The sequence below is a fragment of the Rhea pennata genome, chromosome 7, assembly GCF_028389875.1.
Source record: "Rhea pennata isolate bPtePen1 chromosome 7, bPtePen1.pri, whole genome shotgun sequence".
In the NCBI taxonomy this organism is placed as follows: domain Eukaryota; kingdom Metazoa; phylum Chordata; class Aves; order Rheiformes; family Rheidae; genus Rhea; species Rhea pennata.
The window spans coordinates 4,849,810-4,870,064 of NC_084669.1; the positions used below are offsets into that span (position 1 = coordinate 4,849,810).

General features: G+C 36.4%; 1 protein-coding gene across 1 annotated transcript; it reads right to left on the bottom strand.

Annotated features, from left to right (window-relative positions):
* Positions 1 to 892: 892 nt before the first annotated feature.
* On the bottom strand, positions 893 to 19,589 carry LOC134142731 (disintegrin and metalloproteinase domain-containing protein 9-like). Its single transcript, XM_062580179.1, has 22 exons — positions 19,520 to 19,589; positions 16,460 to 16,557; positions 15,308 to 15,384; positions 14,637 to 14,715; positions 13,886 to 13,962; positions 12,313 to 12,532; positions 11,749 to 11,814; positions 11,596 to 11,667; positions 10,794 to 10,966; positions 10,316 to 10,400; positions 9,162 to 9,283; positions 8,103 to 8,274; positions 7,119 to 7,208; positions 6,314 to 6,509; positions 6,091 to 6,196; positions 5,715 to 5,889; positions 5,056 to 5,136; positions 4,344 to 4,449; positions 2,652 to 2,784; positions 2,153 to 2,216; positions 1,453 to 1,505; positions 893 to 980 (listed from the first exon to the last, which is right to left on the bottom strand). The coding sequence occupies exons 1-22, from the start codon at positions 19,587 to 19,589 to the stop codon at positions 902 to 904; spliced, it is 2,394 nt and encodes a 797-aa protein (XP_062436163.1). The 3' UTR covers positions 893 to 901.
* Between the last annotated feature and the right edge of the window lie 666 nt (positions 19,590 to 20,255).

Sequence of the window (20,255 nt, forward strand, 5' to 3'; positions counted from 1 at the left end):
TCAGTACCACTTCTCGTCACATTTAGAACTTCAGAAATGATCTGTTGTTTTTGTAACAACCAGTCTCCAGCAAAAAATCTCAAGCTGTAGCCAGCAGTAAGCTTTTTAAACATTGTTAAGGTGTGTAACATTTTCTGATAGGTCAGTAAGATCAGAGAGCGCTTGTTTTCTCTAGACTCGAATTTATTCTCCACAGAATTTCTTTCCTTCATTAGGGTCCCTTTATCATGCTATTTTTATAAACTATCGAAGTGTGACGTGACCAGTACGTTATGAGAGGTGGGATCCTGATCCTGGCTTTGATACATTTACACTGAAGAAAAGGCTCATGCCCAGTTGTGGCTCTAAGAGGTATGGACTGCACTGAGCAGCCACCACGGAGGTTCTAGGCAGCACACAGCTTTGAGGATAGCCCAGGAGGTAGGCGGGCTTCCTAAGAGGCCAGTCTATGTTAGAGTTTTTGTGGCAGCATGTGACTAGAGGTGAATAAATTATATCCATTAAATAATAGAGTGCACTTCTCTTTGGACTGCAGGTAAGGCTACACTTTGGAAGAGTTCTGTTTCTTGATGCCGTTATAGATAAAAGCCAACAAGTTGAACTTTAGGCCTTTGATTCAAAAAAAGAAAGATGAGGTAGATCAGACACAAATACCACCACAGCAGCTCTTAGCAAAATAACGGGATATTGTGAAATCTTACATTCAGTGTCTCTGAACATCAAGTCTTTTCCAGTGGTATAGGCTTTCAGAAAGTGTTTTGACTGCGTAAGAAAGGTACTGGAGGACTCCAATCTTCATATTGTGATAGGAAAACAAATATTAGAGCATTCCATTATTTTTTACTTTTCATTTTTTTCAGATCAGTTAATTGTCTGAATTAGTGAGGCCTTCCAAAAACTTTCAGACAGCTGGTCTAGGTGGGATGGTGGGTCGCAGAGGTCTTGAAGGAACTGCAGGAAACTGGGTTTGTACTGGCTGCCTAAAGTGTGAAAAACACATTTTGTGAAGTATTTCAAGACTGAGGACAACAATTTACAGCTAGAAAGTCCATCTTGCTAACATATTTCTAATCTGGTACTTAACTACCCATTTGTAAACATTGTACATACGCACACACACACCACTTCTGTAGCATTTATGTGTCCCATTATGCTGGTTTCTATACAAGCAGTAGAACAGTAAGAATTTCTCTTTCATGCATTTAATCTGCTATAAATAGAAAATACAGACAAAAATCTACTAGATTGCTTAGAGAAGACGTGCCATTTCTAAAGCAGGACTGGACAAGCTTCTCTGCAGTTGCATACATACTAACTGGAAACCTTGCTGTTTTATCTCATGATGCTGTCTGAAAAAATCCCACTAAGCAGGACATAAGGCTTCAGGCACCTTGCTTATAGTGATACTGTAATAGCAAATATTAAGTAAAGAAGCATTTAAAAACTACAAACCTTGGACTAGGAAAATGTGATATGGTAAAAAAATCAGGACTTGATGTGATAGGCTAGGAAAGAGACCAGAAAAATAAGTTAGCGTACAACATAGATTTCATAGTGTGGCTATTTATTCAATATTAGTTGATTAATAAAACTAAATGATATAAAAATTAATTGTGGTCAGTATTTTACAACAAATCAAAGCCCAGAGCTTGTATTTATGGGAATGTGCATGTGCTAATGAAGGCAGTGCTTTTCATCATCAAAACATATTAGGTCAATTACAGGCTGTGGAAAACAAAGAGGCCTGGAGGAGATCTGGATGCAAGCACAGTTTGTGTGTGAAGCTTCAGGCAGAACTGGGGGTCTGAGGAGGAAATCTGGAATTCTGAGTTCTGCTCTCTTATCCATCAGATGTTTGGAAGGACAGTAGATAAGCCACCTAAACTCTCCATGCTTCAGTTTTCCATTTATGTAAAATGAGATAACATTTATGTGCCTAAGAGCACAACACAAGGATGTCTGAGAAATAAGTAGTTTTGCAAGTCTCCCTATAAGTTGTTCTTATTAAATATTCTAATTGAATGTTTACAGCAAATGTGTCTTGTCTTCCACATTATAAATCCTTTTAAATACTTGGAGACTTCGATGGTATTAATGCACACTATTTATTGGAATTTGGAAATGAAATAGTGCAAATATGTTTCTGTCTTACCTCATTATTTCTTGTATTCTGACTTGTTGTATTATTTTGTTTTGGTTGCTGCACATTGTTATCCCTGAAATAAAATTCATATCATCATGAAAATCACCATTTGATTAATTACATTCAGGGAAGCAATGTATTTCAAAAGACCAGGCTACAGCTTAAAAATCTGGATTCTGACTCCACTACTTTCTGGTCTTGGCAAATAATTTCACTACTTTATTCCCCAGTGACCATGGCAAATAATTTCACTACTTTATTCCCCAGTGACCATGCAATGCAGTTATGAAAAACTATTAGGAAAGTGCAATATATAGCAGGAAAAAAAAAAACACTTGAGAGCTCACAGCTGGAGCATCTGGATTAACATTATTACCTACATTACTAGCAGCAAGGCAGTCTTGTAGTAGGTACAACATTCTCTCTATATATGTAATGCTTCTAATTGCTCAGTCAATTTGGAGTATGCTCTCAAGTGCTGAAATACTCATTTGTAACAAAGTAATACCTGTGCTGTCTTCTACTTTTCCTGCAAAACCTTCTTTTTATTGCATCCCGCTTAATGACTGCTATCACAGTAACAATCAATATTGGCAACACAAGGAAGAAAAACACAAGCAGGCCATCTCTAAGTGATGTATCTAGAACAAAAATAATTGAAATTATGTGAAATCTTCTGACTTAACTTCACATTAAAATATTTTGCTGCTAAGAAACACTTTTCTGTTGTAAAAACTACAATCTTCAAATTATTATAAATAAAAAATAGTCGCACCACTGAAATTTACAGAATGCTCTGAATCAGAAGAGTAGGATTTGGTCTTATGTAATCACAAGTTCTTCCTTCCTTACTCATCCCACGTTGTGTAACATACAAACTTTTCCACATATTTTTGAAGAACTAAATCAGACAAATTCATTTTGTATATGTTTAACACACACTTGATTTGCATGACCTTTGTCTTCTTATACCCCGGGTTTGATTGCTTACTAGCTTTTCATAGAATCATAGAATCAGTAAGGTTGGAAGAGACCTCTGGAGATCATCTAGTCCAACCTCCCTGCTCAGCAGGGTCACCTAGAGCATGGTAGACAGGGTTGCATCCAGGCGGGCCTTGACTGTCTCCAGAGAAGGAGACTCCACAACCTCTCTGGGCAACCTGGTCCAGTGCTCCGTCACTCTCACAGGGAAGAAATTCCCCCTCACGCTCAGGCGGAACTTCCTGCGCTTCAATTTCTGCCCATTGCCTCTTGTCCTGTCACACGGGGCAACTGAAAAGAGTTTGTCCCCGTCCCCTTGACACCCTCCCTTCAGGTACTTGTGCACATTGATCAGATCCCCCCTCAGTCGTCTCTTCCCCAGGCTGAAGAGGCCCAGCTCTCACAGCCGTTCCTCGCAGGGCAGGTGCTCCAGCCCTCTGACCATCTTTGTAGCCCTACGCTGGACTCTCTCCAGTAGCTCCACGTCTCTCTTGTCCTGGGAAGCCCAGAACTGGATGCAGTACTCGAGATGAGGCCTCCCCAGGGCTGAATAAAGGGGCAGTATCATCTCCCTCGACCTGCTGGCAACAGTTTTGCCTTTCCCAAAATACAAATTTGTTAAAATTTGATGAAATATGAATTGTTTTTTTTTTGCCTAGCAAAGTTAAGGATGATGAATTTCATCTGTAAACAAAGAGAGGGAAAACAGGTTTCATGGTCTCTCAGTCTAAAGGCCAGCAAAATTTACTCCATTTTCCCTTTGCAGAATTTCCAAAATTTTAGACAAACTAAGTGCTGCTTGCTGCATGCACCTCCTTAATCCCTCTGATAATCCCTCTTAATCCTTCCAAGGGTTTTAGTGAGACCCTTTCCATATATAAGGTCTGTTGTTTCATTCTCAAGCTATAGTCTTCCTACCTGATATGTATTTCTGTCATAACTCATATTTTAAATATGTAACAGTAATTAAAAACCATATATTAATTGTTTAGATCTCAGACAAAATAGGCCTGAGCTCAAATTCTCTCCTCAACTAACTTCCTTGAAGTCTACAGATCTACACATCAGATAATCCAGTTCATTCTCCTAATCGGTCCACAACTGAGTGTCCCATGCAGTAGAAAAACAAAACAAAACAAGAGAGTGAAAAAAACTCTTGTACAGTAGGTTATTTTATCAGACAGTGGAGGCAGAATGAAATACAGTTTCAGTGTCCTACCTATATGAGCTGGACCACTGTCGATACTGCCACCATAGCCTGACTGGTTGCAGAAAGGAGGTGCCCATCCATAATTGCAGTGGCAGTTCCCATTGTTGTTGCACACCTGCAGTCAGTTCAACACAGAATAGCCAAATGAGTAACACCTTTTTGAAAGTGACCACTTTCCACCCCCAAGGTATACTTGGAGTTCCACACTAAGAATTGCATATGGAAACAAGTATTACATAGAGAAAGGAGCACTGTTTGGGAATAAGCTCTTCCCTCCATAACATCTGAAAACACCATGAATGATACCAGTGCCACAGATCCATAGCATTTAATCTTTTTTTTGTTATTTGCCTGCAATAGAGTACAGTTCAAATAAAAGCTCCTCAGTTTTACTACCTCTGGAGGCTGTTTTAATTTTTGACAGAGAAATATAAATCAGGAATCATTAGACTGTCCTTCTCAAAACAGTATTTTTCTTTTACAATTGGACAACTCAGAAATATAAGAACATTTGTTTGGAAAATTAAGAAAAAAAATGTCAGTATTAGTGCTAACAGGTTTACAGTACGTTAGCAACAAGAATTACAGATTGAAAAGTGGATTTGACTTCTAATAAAGATCAGAAAAAGCAAAGCCATCTGCCTGTTCATTGGTTTTATGCAGGGATTTTGCACCTCTCTCTCTTTCCCACAAAAAGGGCATGAAAACACCATCTACTCACCCCATTATCATTACACTTCTGCTTTATATCACAGCTGTAGCCCAGAAAACTCACATTAACACATTCAAAATTGAAACAAGCCTGGAAAAAAGTGTTCAATATTGTTAAAGTAAAAATTTCAAAAAAGCCTGTGCTTTTATAAATACACTCTAAAAATACATACATTTAAAAGTGTATAGCTTTTACTTAAATGTCAGGAAAATGAGCTGATAGAACAATCAATACTTTACAACTTCAAAGCTGTACTTGTCTATGATTCTCTTAAAGCATTTTGATGGAAATAATCTGAGTAACTGATAATGTATCCCACTGCTTTGTAGCATCAAGTTTTTAAAGAGCTAATTAATATTTTGAGTGTGTGCATAGCTGAAAAAGCAGATTTTAAATCATATTACTGTATAGAAATGGGAGAAAGGAAATGGTGATTCATAACGCTTTCTCTCTCAGATAAATCTAAGTAAAATTTGAAGCAGCAAAACAAAGGTCTTTCTGTTGCAAAAGGCTAATACAAACACTCAATCTCCTTAAAAAACAGGTATTTTGCATGTTTTTAACCTACATTATTACAAGAAAATTTACAATGCAGTTTAACATTTAGAAAGTTATGGAAAACCTTCCAGTTGGAACATATTCTGTAATGCTGCTGTGATTTGTCTTACCTTCCTTTCTCCACAAGCTGTTCCCTCATGAACTTGAGCAGGATCAGGGATATCTGATCCTAAGTCAAAGTCAGAAGACCAGCATAAAACCCCAGATGCATTGTTGACAACACTCCAAACAGGAAGATTTTGAAGACTAACAGAGGTACACTGGAGCTTGCCACATAGACTATGCCTGTAATGAACAAATGACACTCAGAGAAAAGATGATTCAGAGAAAGAAATGGTATCAGTGAAAATACACTGTTCAGTAGAACTTTTCAGCTTGCATTTCAAGCAAATGTTCTCCTAAATCTCATGCTCCTAGGAGTCTGTAACAAGATAATTTTTTCAAGCTGAAGGTTTTAGACTTAGCTTTTATTTGCTAGTGACTTACTGAACAGGACATTTCTTGTATGCTCCACCTCTCATTCCACAGTTTCCAAACCTATCTCCTTTAATATTGGCTTTTTCAAAGCACACATCAGGTGCTTTTCGTGCTCCTGTATGAATAATAATAAATGTCAATAAGCCATCACACTGTCTTAGAAATATAAGAAAGAAAAATAAAAATCTGAAATGTCTACTAGGAGTCTTCTAATATAAAATTATAAAAATACCTTTTCCATATATGGATTCACATTGTGAATCAAAACTTTGGCATACTCCATAGTAGCAATATTCTTTCATGTTGTTACATGGGTAACCATTCATGATATAAACATCATCTGGGCAGTAGGCATGGCTTCCATTGCAGTATTCAGGTAGATCACAGAAATCCATTTTTGACCTACATTCTGCTCCTGCCACTTTAAACTAGAAACAAAGACTTTCATTTTGCACAGCAGAAACGCTAACATGAAACAGTGACAACTGGGAAGCATTTATGATTTTAAGAAAGACAAAATAGTTCTTCAGATCAGTACCTAATGAATGTCCCACATTTTCCTCAATTTCATGTGGTGGTGTATGGGATTAGGGTAAATTGTAAAAACACATACACAAGCACAAATTAAAAAGCAGTCAACTATTATAGACTTTGGAGAAGCTTGGGCTTGCACAATGGAGATCACTTAATTAAGTGAGTCACTTAATCACTTAATCACTTAATCACTTAATTAATTGAGTCACTTAATTAGTCTTGCCTCCTACAAGGGATGACACAGAGATGACATTTGATTTCTCAGCCACTGGCCAAGGGTCATTAGACCCAAAATCTCTGCTTACATGCTCTCTACTGTCGAATGTAGTTTTGATAATGTGAAAATATGTCAAGAGATACTACAATAAATAACTTCATAAACATAAACAATTAAACAAAATGTTTTAAAAACACTTTAAAACATTGGTTTATGTTTTAAAAAAGCATAAACAAAAAAATTACTAGTAATTAGTATCAGTTTATCTTACTACAACACAGCCTACCTTGCAATTTTCACAGCACAGCCCTTGAGCACATTGTGATCCAGAAGTGAGTTTGCAGGTTGCAGCATCACAGCAAGGACTTGTGCATTCCTAAAGCACAGCCGAGGGATACATACACAGAGATACAATGTTTTTACTTCACTATACAGCTAAGGAATGGGGAAGTACATGGTCAAAATAAGTGCATGGACAATCAAACATTAAATACACCTTTTATCTTTCATATTCTGAGGTTGATACCTTTCTGTTCTAACAGACCCCAGCATACCCCAGCAAGTCCTCAGAAGAATTTCTGTTTGGATGAGTGTGACAGAGGGATATAGGAGAAAATTACATTCTAAATGGATACTAAAAGAAGCAGAAACTCTTTGATTTCTAAGAAACACTTCCTATCACCCCTCCCATCTTATTTTTCCTCCACATTTATAGTTTGATGTAGAAAAATTTTGATATCTTTTCATGAGTTAGAAGACCTGTACAATAGAACCTGGGTTTGCTGACAGCTTTTTGATTTACCTGTGGTCTAAGAAACTTCTGTTTCCTAAAGAATGAGTCAAATATCCCATTATTCGAGAGAGAGACATTGAGACAATGTGAATATGACTAACAAATGTAGCTTTGTTTTTGGCTAATTTTAAGGATTACAATTAGGAATCCAGTAAGTGCTAGATAGTTTAATACTGCCTTCTATATAACAGATCTACGTCGCAAAAGCCAGCACAAAAACCAATGGCATTTCCCCATTTTTTGCACTGAAATACACTGCTTACTCAGGCTTTGATTCAAAGTTCTGTGAAGTCTGGTAGCCCTTAGCTACATTCACATCAAAATCAAAGTATGATTTTAGGCTGTTTCTAAAATGTATCTTCATGCTGTTTGCAACAACGTAAACTTACAAAGAAAATTTCTCAGATAAAAATGAAAATGAGATGTGCTAAAAGGCCCAGGCAAGAACAAGCATCCAGCTGAATTTCACTGTAATACCTGAGGTTTGCCACAGTCACATTCTTCATTGCTATCCACCACATTATTACCACAGACAGGTTCTTTGTAAACATTACTTGTTTTGGGAGGATTTCTGAGGCAGTTTCCTCCTCCATTTAGAATAAGATTCTCAAAATCATCTGCACTACAGGTGCTGAAATTCCTGGATCCACTGAAAAACATGATGTTATTTTTATATAAATATTTCTCCTACAAAAAGCAATGCAATTCAAACCATTTAATATCATTCAATCTATTATAAACACTATGTTTTTTGATGTTAGGAGATCATGAGATCATTTTTACTTCAGCTTGTATTAGAGTATGGCACTCCTTGAAGTTAAAAGATATCATATATAACAAATGCAGAGATACTTTCAGAAGCAAAAGAGACCATTGGAATATTTATTCTGATGTCCTATTTGAAATAAGCTTCAAAAATTCCTCATCTGTACTGAATCCCCAAATGTGTTTAAAATGTATTTTCCAGAAAAAAAAAATATTACTTTAATTTGGAAACCCTAAGAACTCAGGAATGCATCTTTCCAAAACAGTTTGGTCCGGTGTTTAGTTACCCTGATTTATTAATACAAGTGTGGACAAATAAAGTAATCTTTTCTCTTAAAGAAAGGGAAGTCAAAGAACAAAAGAACTGAAGGAAAAACAGTCTGAGAGGTTTTGTTTAAATTGATGGTTAAGGGAATCCATGGAAGGACACATTTGCACAAATCCAGTGAGTATATGAAGAGCATTCTCAGCAGGGTAAAAATCAGCAATAAACTAACATTAAAAAAAAAAAAAAAAAAAACCCCACAACCCAATGTTTAAGTGAGCTTTTCCAAATGCTAAAAATTAAAGAATCACTGGATCAGAAAACAGGTAACGTTTCAAACACATTAAAATGATGTCAAGTCCTAAGTCAGTGAGTTCACCTCTCTGATTAAACTTCTCAAACTCTCCATTCACAGAAGTTCTTTAACATTCATGGGAATTTTGCAGCACTTGAGGGCTACCACAGATAAATAGCAATGATTAAAATAAAATAAATAGAAATCATACTTATCTGTGCTGTACATAATGAAGGAGGCAGGACATCTTTTATCATCATGTTTCATTCCAAGATTATGGCCCAATTCATGTGCAACTACTGTAGCATGACGTAACACATTGTTATCATTAAACTAACAAAGAGAATCAATGTTAAAAATTATTTATGAAACTAATGGGAATCAATATACTTCTACCTACTGACTTATTCAAGCCACAAGTCTCACAGAAGCTATGTAGACAGAACCTAGCATTGCAAAGAAAGAAGCAGAAAGACCAAACTGTTTGTCACTTAAAAAAAAATGTAGGGCCAGAGTCTTCCACTCTTTCTGTTCTTTCAGTCAGGATTATATTCTGAATATCATAGATAATCAGTAACGTCATTGATTTCAATGGAGTCTTCAAAGAAAAACATATTGTTAAACAAAAGGAACAGAATCTGGCTCTGAGATTGTTCATGATACTATGGCATCCATATGACAAAGGCAGGTACCTCAGGAGATGCTGGTTTTGCCCTCAAGGCTGAAGGAGAGAAAAAGTAGTTTCTGGTTAATTTTGCCAAATAGAGAATTTTTCTCCATTCACAGTCCTGTTGTGGAGAATTCTGAGCAATTAAGAACATCGTGCAGTAAGTTCAGTCTCTATCCACATAAAGAGTCAAAAAAATACATATTACATTGTGGTAGCACTTCCCTCCCAGAAATACTATGCTTATGAACCTTAAAGTTATGAAGATGGGCTTTTCCAATACAACCCTTAAGGTGATCAAAGAATGATTTCAGGACTAAATTAATCAAGCAGACTGGAATGTGAAGAACAGAGAAACTGGGAAATACATTTATTTTTTACGTTAAGTATAATAATACGTACAAATCTTTACATAAGAATCTCAGCAAAAGAAACCATACCATCCCTAGCCTGGTCTTGAAGTCCTCAGTGACTTGGCCAAAGAGGTAAACAAAGTGTACGTTATTTATCAGTATGTATCAAAGGTACCTCTGCAGTAACAATGTCAGCAGTGGCAATAGCAGTAGCTACAACTTTGGGTTGTGTGAATGCATAAAAGAAAGCATTCAATTGCTGTGAGACCTCTCTGTCTCACTAGCAGTACATCTATAGCTATTCCTTTGTAGCTTCTCACATTAATCACAAAGTTATTCACTTACAGTGCTGATTGACCCTCCCTGGACTTGTGAACAGATGCCACCTACAAAAGCCATTCCGATGGCTCCATTGTAAGAGTTTCTCCCTCTGCAACAAAAGCAGTTTGAAGGCGTTATTGCAATAAGACCTGAAAGTTTGTAATTTCCATGGAGAAATACACAAATACTGCAATACAAAATTTGGTCTTTCTGGAATCAAGAAGAAATTTGCCACTATATCAGGGTTTCACTGTTATTAATCATGAACAGCTGAACAACATTGCTTAAAAGCAATGATCACATAAGTCTGCTATGTCAGTGAGTTGACTGATAATAAGGATTCCATTCTAAAAATAGTTTCTCGATGTTTTTCCTAGTTAAAACAGCTTAAAAGTTGAGTGAACTTTGCTCCAGTTATATTTTCATCCATATACAAAAACAAAATCTTATACATAAACAACACTGGCAGAGCGACCAGTTTTTGCACTGAACCAAAACTTACATCATGAGATGGCTAACGTCATTTCTCGATCGTTTAAGAAGATCTTTTTGTCTCCAAGAAACAAATCTACTCAGTACGTCTCCAGCTGAACCATCCATTACAGATATTTGATTTGTATCTGACCAGATCTCTAATCCAACCAAAACAATCTGGATGTTTAAAGCTCTGTACATCTGGAAATACACAATGATAATTACTGTTCATCAGTGTGGTTCAGCTGAATTCTGTAAGATTACAGCAGCACATTAGGCTGAACATAACAATGGAAGCATAAGTTTTGTTTATTTTAATTATTAACACTTAGTTTTACATGAGGAAAGAATATGTGACTGAAGGTCATCTACTTCACAGAGATACTTAAACATAACTTTCAGATGTGAGAGGTTGGAACAGCCACATTCACTTGTTTCTTTAGCTAACTGTCTTAAGGAGAAATTGGGAAGAGATGATTCGAGATCCTACGGAATTCTTCACAGCTCTGACATTTTGCTTAATAAAAAAACAAGCTACAAACAAGCGAAAGACTCTTCTTGGCGATATAAAATATACTGGAGACCTCAGGTTCCTGGAGCAGCCGAAGTCTGGAAGCATACAGAATTGATTTAAAAATATCTTGCATCTCTCTTCTTGCCTGCACATCTGCAAGCCTTGTGCACAGATTCATGACATTCTTTAACTATATTAAACATTGATAAATAACTTCCAAATACAATTTCAGAACATAATTGTAAAATTTACTGCATTAGTCATTTTGTAAACTATAATAAAGCAGAAACTACTGAATGTAACTGAACTCACCTACCCCATCAACATAATTTATCAGCTCAACTACCTCCTTTTGCACTGCAGCAGAGTCAGATTTCTTCAGCAAAAACTGTAAAATATTATATGAAAATGTCAGAGAAAAGTTTTAATAATTTAATAAAATGTATTTATCATTGGATAAAACAATTACCCTGTTGTTATCCACAACCATAAATAATTCCACATAGCTTTTCTGTGGCAAGACATTGCGCTTCTTCTGTAAATTAGAAAGAAGAGTAAGTTAACATAATGACTAATAAGTTTTACTTTATAAAATTTATTTTTTTCCTCATGGTTTGTATTTGATGTATTTACAAGGCAACATTTTTAATGTGGCCTCCAAGGACAATTTGTTTTAGATTTCCACATAAATATCTAAATGTCAGCAACTTCTGGTCAGACACTGACAGGTATGAGCTGAAAGACAGCTTCAGGTCTTTCACATCACATTCTCTGTTCTTCTGCTAAAGGCTGGCTTGAAGTGATGCTAAATTTCCATGGTGCTGTTCTTCTATTTTAAGATTTCCTTAGCAGTAACTCCCACAAGTTTGGGGTCCATGAAAATTAAGGTCATAAAAAAGTGGCCAGCCAAGCCAAACCCACCTAGAATGATATACCATGCCAAAGCAAGAGCTCTATAGACTCCTGGCTGCTGGAATGGCCTGAGGAAAGGGTTGGACCACCTCCCTGGAGGGAGAAGTAGAAATATATTTACCCTCCAAAGCTTTTTCCCACTAGAGGTGCTGTTTGATAAAAATGCATATTTCACAGAATGCTTCACAAATGTCTTTTCATGATGAAGACTGTCATTCAGCACACCACATCGGAAAGGGATATACTGCACATCTTCTAACTGGTAAAAAATGTGTTCAAATGTGCTGGACGTGTTGAGTGGCTCCATTCCATACCACTTGCCACCAATGTAGAGAACTCCTCTAGTAATCATAAAAGAATGAAAAATTATTCCACCATTTTCCTTCACAATTATGACTAGATGAGTGAATAAAAGCTGAATATTTAAAAACTATGACTCTTCATACCACCATATTGAAATAAATTATTATCTTAAAATAAACTCTCTTAGTATGGGGGCTAAGTTCAAATGCACAACAATATCTCAAAAGACAAAATAGAACTTCTGAAAAATAATTGTACACAAGTGTGTCCTCCTTGAATCATTTAGTAGGGAAGCCTAATCCTTACTGAATTAATGAGATTGGATTGTGGATACAGAGCTGAATCTTTTGGTCCATATCTCTAGTCTCACTTCTAGCTCCATGTTGCTAAAGTAATCTAACTTTTCTGAAAAAGAGACCTTTTAAGATGGAAAGAGAGGCTAAAATCACCAGTGTGTTTAATAGGGAAATAGTGATATTACACTACCGAGTGCAACTAAGTAAAAATATTTTGCATTTGTCCATGACTCAGAAACACCTGGTTCATGTCTATTTGCTGTAAGAGAATCTTTCAGAAGCTATTATCTTGTTCTCCAGAATCTTAAACTATATTTAGAAAAGGAATTCTCTTGTTACTAGCTTGTGAAAGAAAATCCTCAAAAAACAGGTGTTCAAAGTAACTGAAGGAGTTGAGTCTGCCTAAGTTTGCAGAACATCCAAAATGATATTTCTGTTCTGTTTAGTGAGGTCAAATGTTAACTGAAATATCAGTATGCTGATTGTTTGCCAGGAAATGCCACTATTTATTGACTGGCATCTCACTTTGATACTATACAGGAAGGATGGTTAGGTGAACTTTCACATTTGACCCTTCCTGCCTGTCCAAAAGAGATCAAACTGAACAAGGCTTCAAGAACCTACAAGTACATCCAAAGACCAGCTGAACAGCCTGGTTAAATGAGCCCAGGGAGCTCTGAAACACTGTACACATAGTCTTGCTGCCTGCACAATTTGCTGTGCATGCCATTTCTTTTTGTCATCTTGCACAGACAGATTCTGCAGGAAGAACTTGGGAGAACTCCAAGAACATATGCCTTTCATAAATTAACTTGGCTGCATCTCAGATTAACATAACTGTATTGTATTTGAAAAATTTCCATTGTTCTGAAAGCTAATTTATAAATGCAGCCCATCAACAATATCTGTGCAGTGGGACAGATACACCACATTAAAATATTAAGGTGTTAATATACAGAAAATACTTGCAAGATAGAACAGTGGGTGTTTTTCTAGCTGTTTGATGAATAGCAATAACAACTGATTTTTTTTAACTGCTTTTTGCTGAGGTATTGCACAATTAATTATCTTAAAGTAAAAAGTAAGTGGTAATACCTAAGGCCATTACATGTGCTAAGAGCAAGCATCGAGTCAGCAACTCCTTCAACAGTGCCGTGATAATAACAGCGTGTCTGAAACGCAAGAAAACCTTAAATTAATTATACCAAAAGAAGCTTTCTCATTACTGAAGCACTCAATTAAGTTTTACTGGGCTCACATGTTTCACGTTGAAATTAAAAGTGTGCTTAAGGCATCCTTTATTCAGAGTCTCAAAACTAGAGCTTTGATATTGCCACCGTACTTTTAACTGTATAGTATGCAATGGCAACATAATCAGCCAGCTCAAATCCAATCTTGGCATAAATTTCTTTCATATCTTGGAAAACAGTGATGCTGCATCATCATACACAGTACGAAGATAAGCACACTCCATCATAAGGCAGTGTTATGTTTTATATCAACAAGAACTGTTAAACATAAGTATCACAAATGTCAAAACTGAGGAAAGCCTATTTTCCAGCAAATTTACTTTTCTTCTCTAGATACTTTATGTGCATCACTTGTACTTTCCCTTCTGCTGCCAAAAATGTAATCAATTTTCACTGTGCCATCATAGAAATATGAAGACATTCAGAGTGAATGGTTGCATATACTTGTTTTTGCTTTGAGAATACATTTAGATGCATACGGATCTTGTTGTAGTCTTCAGTTCTAACAAATTGTTAATATGACCTTCAATGCAAAAAGCTTGGCTCCCTGGGTTGAAGAAACTTACACAAATAGGGAACTTCAGTAGATATAATACCTTGATTTTTGATTGCGTAGTCTCCCGTTTCCCATTTTCCCCATAGGTATATACTCTAAAGTCTTCACTAACAAGCTTTCTGGAAACAGAAATAAACCGCTGCTCTTTTACCAGGCTAAAAACCAAGATATAAATCCTGAATCATAAGTACTACATTCTGTTAGTAGCACACTCATGCTAAATTAATATTAAAATCCGTAGACATGAAACAAAATACCTTAAAATTTGATACATTATTTGGAAAAGAGTTTTTTAAAAAATATTTTAACCCAAATATCTATACAGTAGGATTTGACCAGACTGTATTATATTAGGGACTGGACTCAGGAATGAGGAGCAACAAAAATAGACACATTTCTTGAAGTACAACATGGCTAACGATCCCCACACCAAGTTAATGAAGAGCTAATGTTAAACTAAATTCTTACTTTCCACAACGATTTTCTAAAATCCCCTATCTTGTTGTGCTAATAAAAATGAATTAAAACATAATTCTGAAAAATATAAAAAATCTGTTTGCATAATACAGCCATTATTTATCACAACTTTTTGCCTTACTACAATCTGACAATTAAAAGGTTTCTTCCAAGCATTTTTCAGTATAAAAATATTTGTTTATAGCAAACTAAATCCCAAAATGGAATGATTCCTTAGGACATGGTATCACATACTTATTTTTCTTTAGTTTCAGGAGGTATGTTCCATTTCTGGTTTTAATTGAATATGAAAGTTTGTCATCTGAATGCTTCTGCAAATAGAACAAAAAATATTACTTAATAAGGTGATTTTCTATCTGAGTCTATGAGTTCCAAGTTTTCTTTAATAACACTAAGGTATATGTTTTAACTATATATCATATTCAAAAAACACACATTCCTAAACCTCATACTTTCTATATTTCAAAGTTTCAGCAGCACACTCTGCATTCTTTCCTATTGAAATTTTAAATTCCACCTAAGCTATAAAAAAAAAAAGTAAACAAACTACACAAGAAATTAAATGTGTCTACCATTACAGATTTTTAGAGGGAATTTGAAATATATAGAGCCTACAGGAAAAAAAGAAAAAAAAAAACTTAAGATATTAAAAGAACAAAAAATAAATACTAGTAAAGTTAAATCTAGACTACCATGCTATGGTTTTATAGACTCGGGAATAGACGATTCTAAGAAACTAGAGGAGAGGAAGTAATTACAGCTTAGATAAAGAGAGTCTGATTCAGTTCCCAAGGCAGAGCACAGCTGAAATATGTTGCCAAACTACCACATAATGTTTTGTGACACTCCTTGTGCAAATCAGCAGCAGCTGGATGAACAACTCACAAATTCTTCTTTTGATAATCAGTATGTACAAAGGTGACTAATGCTATTTCAATAGCAGTCATTTCAGTAACTGAATTTGTATCTGACACAAAGGTGAATTACCAGAACGGAAGGTTTCGCTCTTACTTTCTTAACTCGTTAATTTAACCTTTACACACATATGGGGCCACCTGTACAAAGCAAGTACCAACTCTTCAGGTGCCAGAAAGTGAAATCCTATGTTTATCTAAAGCCCAAGTACAACGTGCAAAAGAACAGATATGGTATGGATGTTAGTTCGAGTGTAACATCTAATGTGACTTGGAGGAAATGGCAATATGCTTCATGTGCCTTCCTATTTCTGTCTTACAAGGTAGTTAACAGGACTAGAAGTTTGAAAGTCACTAACTGAGAGTACGAGTTTTTGTGTACTTTGTGTGTGCGTATGCATGTGCATGTGTAACATAGGACAACATTATGAGAAACAACAATATCAGAAAATAGATACACAGAGCAACAAACCTTACGAAAAAATGGGTGATGGTTCTCTCTGCCTGTGAGACTTTGAGGAACAATTATTTCTAATGTAGAAAGGCCAGATCTCTGTTCAGAAGAAATACCTAAAAATAAAGTTTGAAATTTCTAAAGAATCAGAAAGGATTAGAAATACATCAGATTGATATCTGTACAGTGGTGGTCTCCCAACATAATCAGGAAGGATCAAGACCATAAATCAAGCAGGAATAATTTCACCAGTACAGGACCTGTTTCAGTTTGGTCTATTCTGTCTCTGCCAGAGTTCCTGAAATGTGCTGGTAAAGTCACAGAAATCCACGTTTTCACTCATGGTCAAAGTACTCCTAATTTCTGAGTGTTTAAACCAAGTATATGTGGCCTCATTCTCTGCAGAAATTGTGTATGTTCGACTGTATTTGAAGTTAATTGTAACACTGCTTCAAAAAATACTGTTGTAAAGTGCTAAAAAATGCAAATTCAATCAAGAGTTTTTTAAACTGGGTATCCAGAAGTGGCTGATAATCTTGGGAATAACTCTTGATCTTAGTTACCTACCTTATAAACTAACATAACACAAACGTTGGTCATTCTTTCACAGTGACATTATCAAAACAAATAACTACTGTTTGCAAAAAAAAAAAAAAAAAAAAAAAAGTGTAACCAACATGACAGTAACATCATGGAAAATCCCAAGAACTAGAAATTTTTTAAAACTCTTCTGTATTCAGTGCATACTTCGTGATGAAGAAATAGTTTAGGAATGGTCAAACTGATTAAAAAAGACTTGGTTATTGGATTAAAGCTGGGTTCTTCTGGATAATACTCTACATGAGTACAGAAATAACAACTACCAAATTACTTAAACACAATCTTAATTCTGATATTTTATAACACTGCTTATTAACTTTGTAACTTTGTCCATCCTGTCTTCTTTTTTAAATCATTTTTTTCCCTAAGACTTACACTTTTAACCTGATGTACCACACAAAATTTATGTAGCTACCTTCTTTGTCCACCTGCCTGTCCCTTCTTGGTAATTTCTGAAGCATCTGTTGAGTTTCAATTAACTATGCAAGAGATGTTAACATCTCAGGGAGAATAAAGTTCCTTCTAGTTTTGTGAAATCACCTTCTAGGTGCCAGGAAGACTGTGCTGATCCATTAATCCATAGCAGGGCTCTCCACGAGTGACTGCTGGAAGTACAGTACAATCATTTTAAAAGGAGACCTTTAAGGTAGATCCAATATTGCCAGGAAATTCCAAAACAATTTGCTAGGCAAAAGGGAACTACTGTGCCTCCAGAAGAATAAATTCAGTCTCTGAATACATTGGGGGATATTTTCTAATGCTTGCAGAGCCATTTGCCCTGGCTCTCCCTCCCTCTCTACGGTGAACACCTGCCCTTGCTCATCTCCTCCCTTCTGCTCATGTCTCTGCTTCCTCCTATCATTTCCCAGATTATACCAGCTCCCTCTTTAACCCTTTCTTTCTCCTTACATCCCTTTACTAGCATCCTGTTCTGGACTGGCCTGAATATGGAAACCATGTAGCTGACTCAGGGTTTAGTTCTGCCACCTGCTTGGTCTATGGCCATTACGCCGCCTCCCGCCATCGCTGCTATTGTGTTGTGCCACCTCCTGCCAGCATGGCCATCGCCCCCACCTCTATCGTGATCGCACCGCCTTCCACCATCGTGGCCATTGCCGCTGCCTCTATCGCTCTTGTGCCACCTCCTGCCATTGCCGCTTCCTCTACGGCCATCACGCCGCCTCCCACCATTGCCCATGGGCAGCTGTGTCAGCCTAATGCTTCATCTCGTTTGTTCCAGTCACTGTTACGGCTTTATGCTTTGCACCATTTACGTGATCTAATTGACTCCAGAACATCATGCTAACTCAAAAGGGTAAAGATAAGAAGCTTGTGGAATATCTGGTTTCAGTAAATCAATTTAAAAACTGTCTCCAATGACTTTTTTTGTTGGGTGAACTTGAATTCTGCTTCCTTTCTGTCTGCTCATCAGTCTGGTATTAGGACTCTCTCTGGTCTACACAACCACCATTTGCAAAGGCGAACATTGATTTTAGCAATCAAAGTGGTGGTTTCTTGCTTCTTAAATTGTGCTTTTGATACGGAACCAAAAAGACTTCTGTTCTTTTCTAGTGTGAAGTCCTCCTCAGCTGCCCACGTTTCTGTGACCGAAGTTCATAATTGCAGAGAAGCACAGGACATGTTATGAATCACCCATTCCGAGCAAGGAGCAGGTTTCTTCAAGGTTATTCATAAAGATGATCTCAATATATTTGACAACGTCAGGATTTTTAAAAGTTAGGTACAAGTAGTACATGTTTAACATTAAAGACTGACATTACAACAAAAACTCTGATGATTAGCAAATGGACTTCCACACAATATTGGCTCTTAGCATTTACTTTTGACTTTGCTTTTAATCCTCAAATCACTATAAGTTATTAACTAAATCACACAACCCGCCTGTGTTTCATGAGCAAAGCGTGTACTGCACCAAGAGCAGAAACGTGCTTCTAACATTACACTTCGACACCCAAAAAGGGCAAATTGCCTGTCATGCTGGCTCTAACCACGACTTTCCTACAAAAACTTCAGGTCTCACGTCTGTTCTAAATCTAACAGCAGAAGCCAAATCATGAACGGAAATGAACCAACAAGGAGATAAAACAAAGTACAATAAAGAGAGATAATTTCCCTCAAATTACAGAAGAGCCAAACATTTTCCTCCAGACTCCACTGTAGCCAAGAGTTTGTGACTGCAGCAGTCACAACCATGTTCGGTACCAAAGATGATTCCTATGACACAGGGGGGAAAAACACAAACAACAAAACCTATAAAAAGCCTCAGCCAACAATCTTTTCCAGGTACATGTTTCCTGGATAAGATTTGCTCAGTCAGAGGTCTGTTTAATAGCCTTTCTGATAGCTACCAAGGGTCCTGGCTCAATCTGAAAGCTGTCCACGTTTAGGATCAGGACTGAAGGGTACGAGATGACTTGTACACACTTTCCGACTACGTAACAAGAACTAAAAGCTTACCTTTTATCCAAAAAAGTTTTCCAGTTAAAGTCAGTCCAAAAGTGAACAGAAATAGGCTGTGTTTTAACATGCCTAGATTTCCTGGAGAAACAACTACAGTATCCAAGCAAACACTGGCTCTTAGTTTCTCTACACAGAAGAGCTGGAAGAACAAGAACCATCTGCTTGGAAGGTAAACAATAGAAAAAATACTGTGATACTTCACCCCTGCTGAGGGAACGGGAAGTAAAATTTCACCCTTTCAGCTGGGGAAAAAAAACTGGTTAGACAGCTTAATGCCAAAAAAAAAAAGAAAAAAGAAAAGAAAATAAGAAAAGAAAAGAGAAAAAAAGAAAAGAGAAAAAAAAGAAAAGAGAAAAAAAGAAAAGAGAAAAAAAGAAAAGAGAAAAAAAGAAAAGAGAAAAAAAGAAAAGAAAGCAAGCAGCACATTCTTAAATCCTGGTTGGAGAGTCAGGCAAAGCATGGCAGGGCCAAACTGGTTTATTCTAAATGTCTGAGAGCGCTAATGCAACAAGATTACGTGAGACCAGAAACATAAAATATTGCTACTAGCCAACAACATAATTAATACTGACCATTTTCAGCTCAATAAAAAAAAATACTATAAAAATACTCTTTGTAATTCCAGCTTGCTGTTTCCCATTTTTTTATCTAGATGTTGAAGATATGGAAAATATGCAATACATATAAAAAATGGAAATTCCACACACGTATGTAACTCAGGGATTTTAATCAG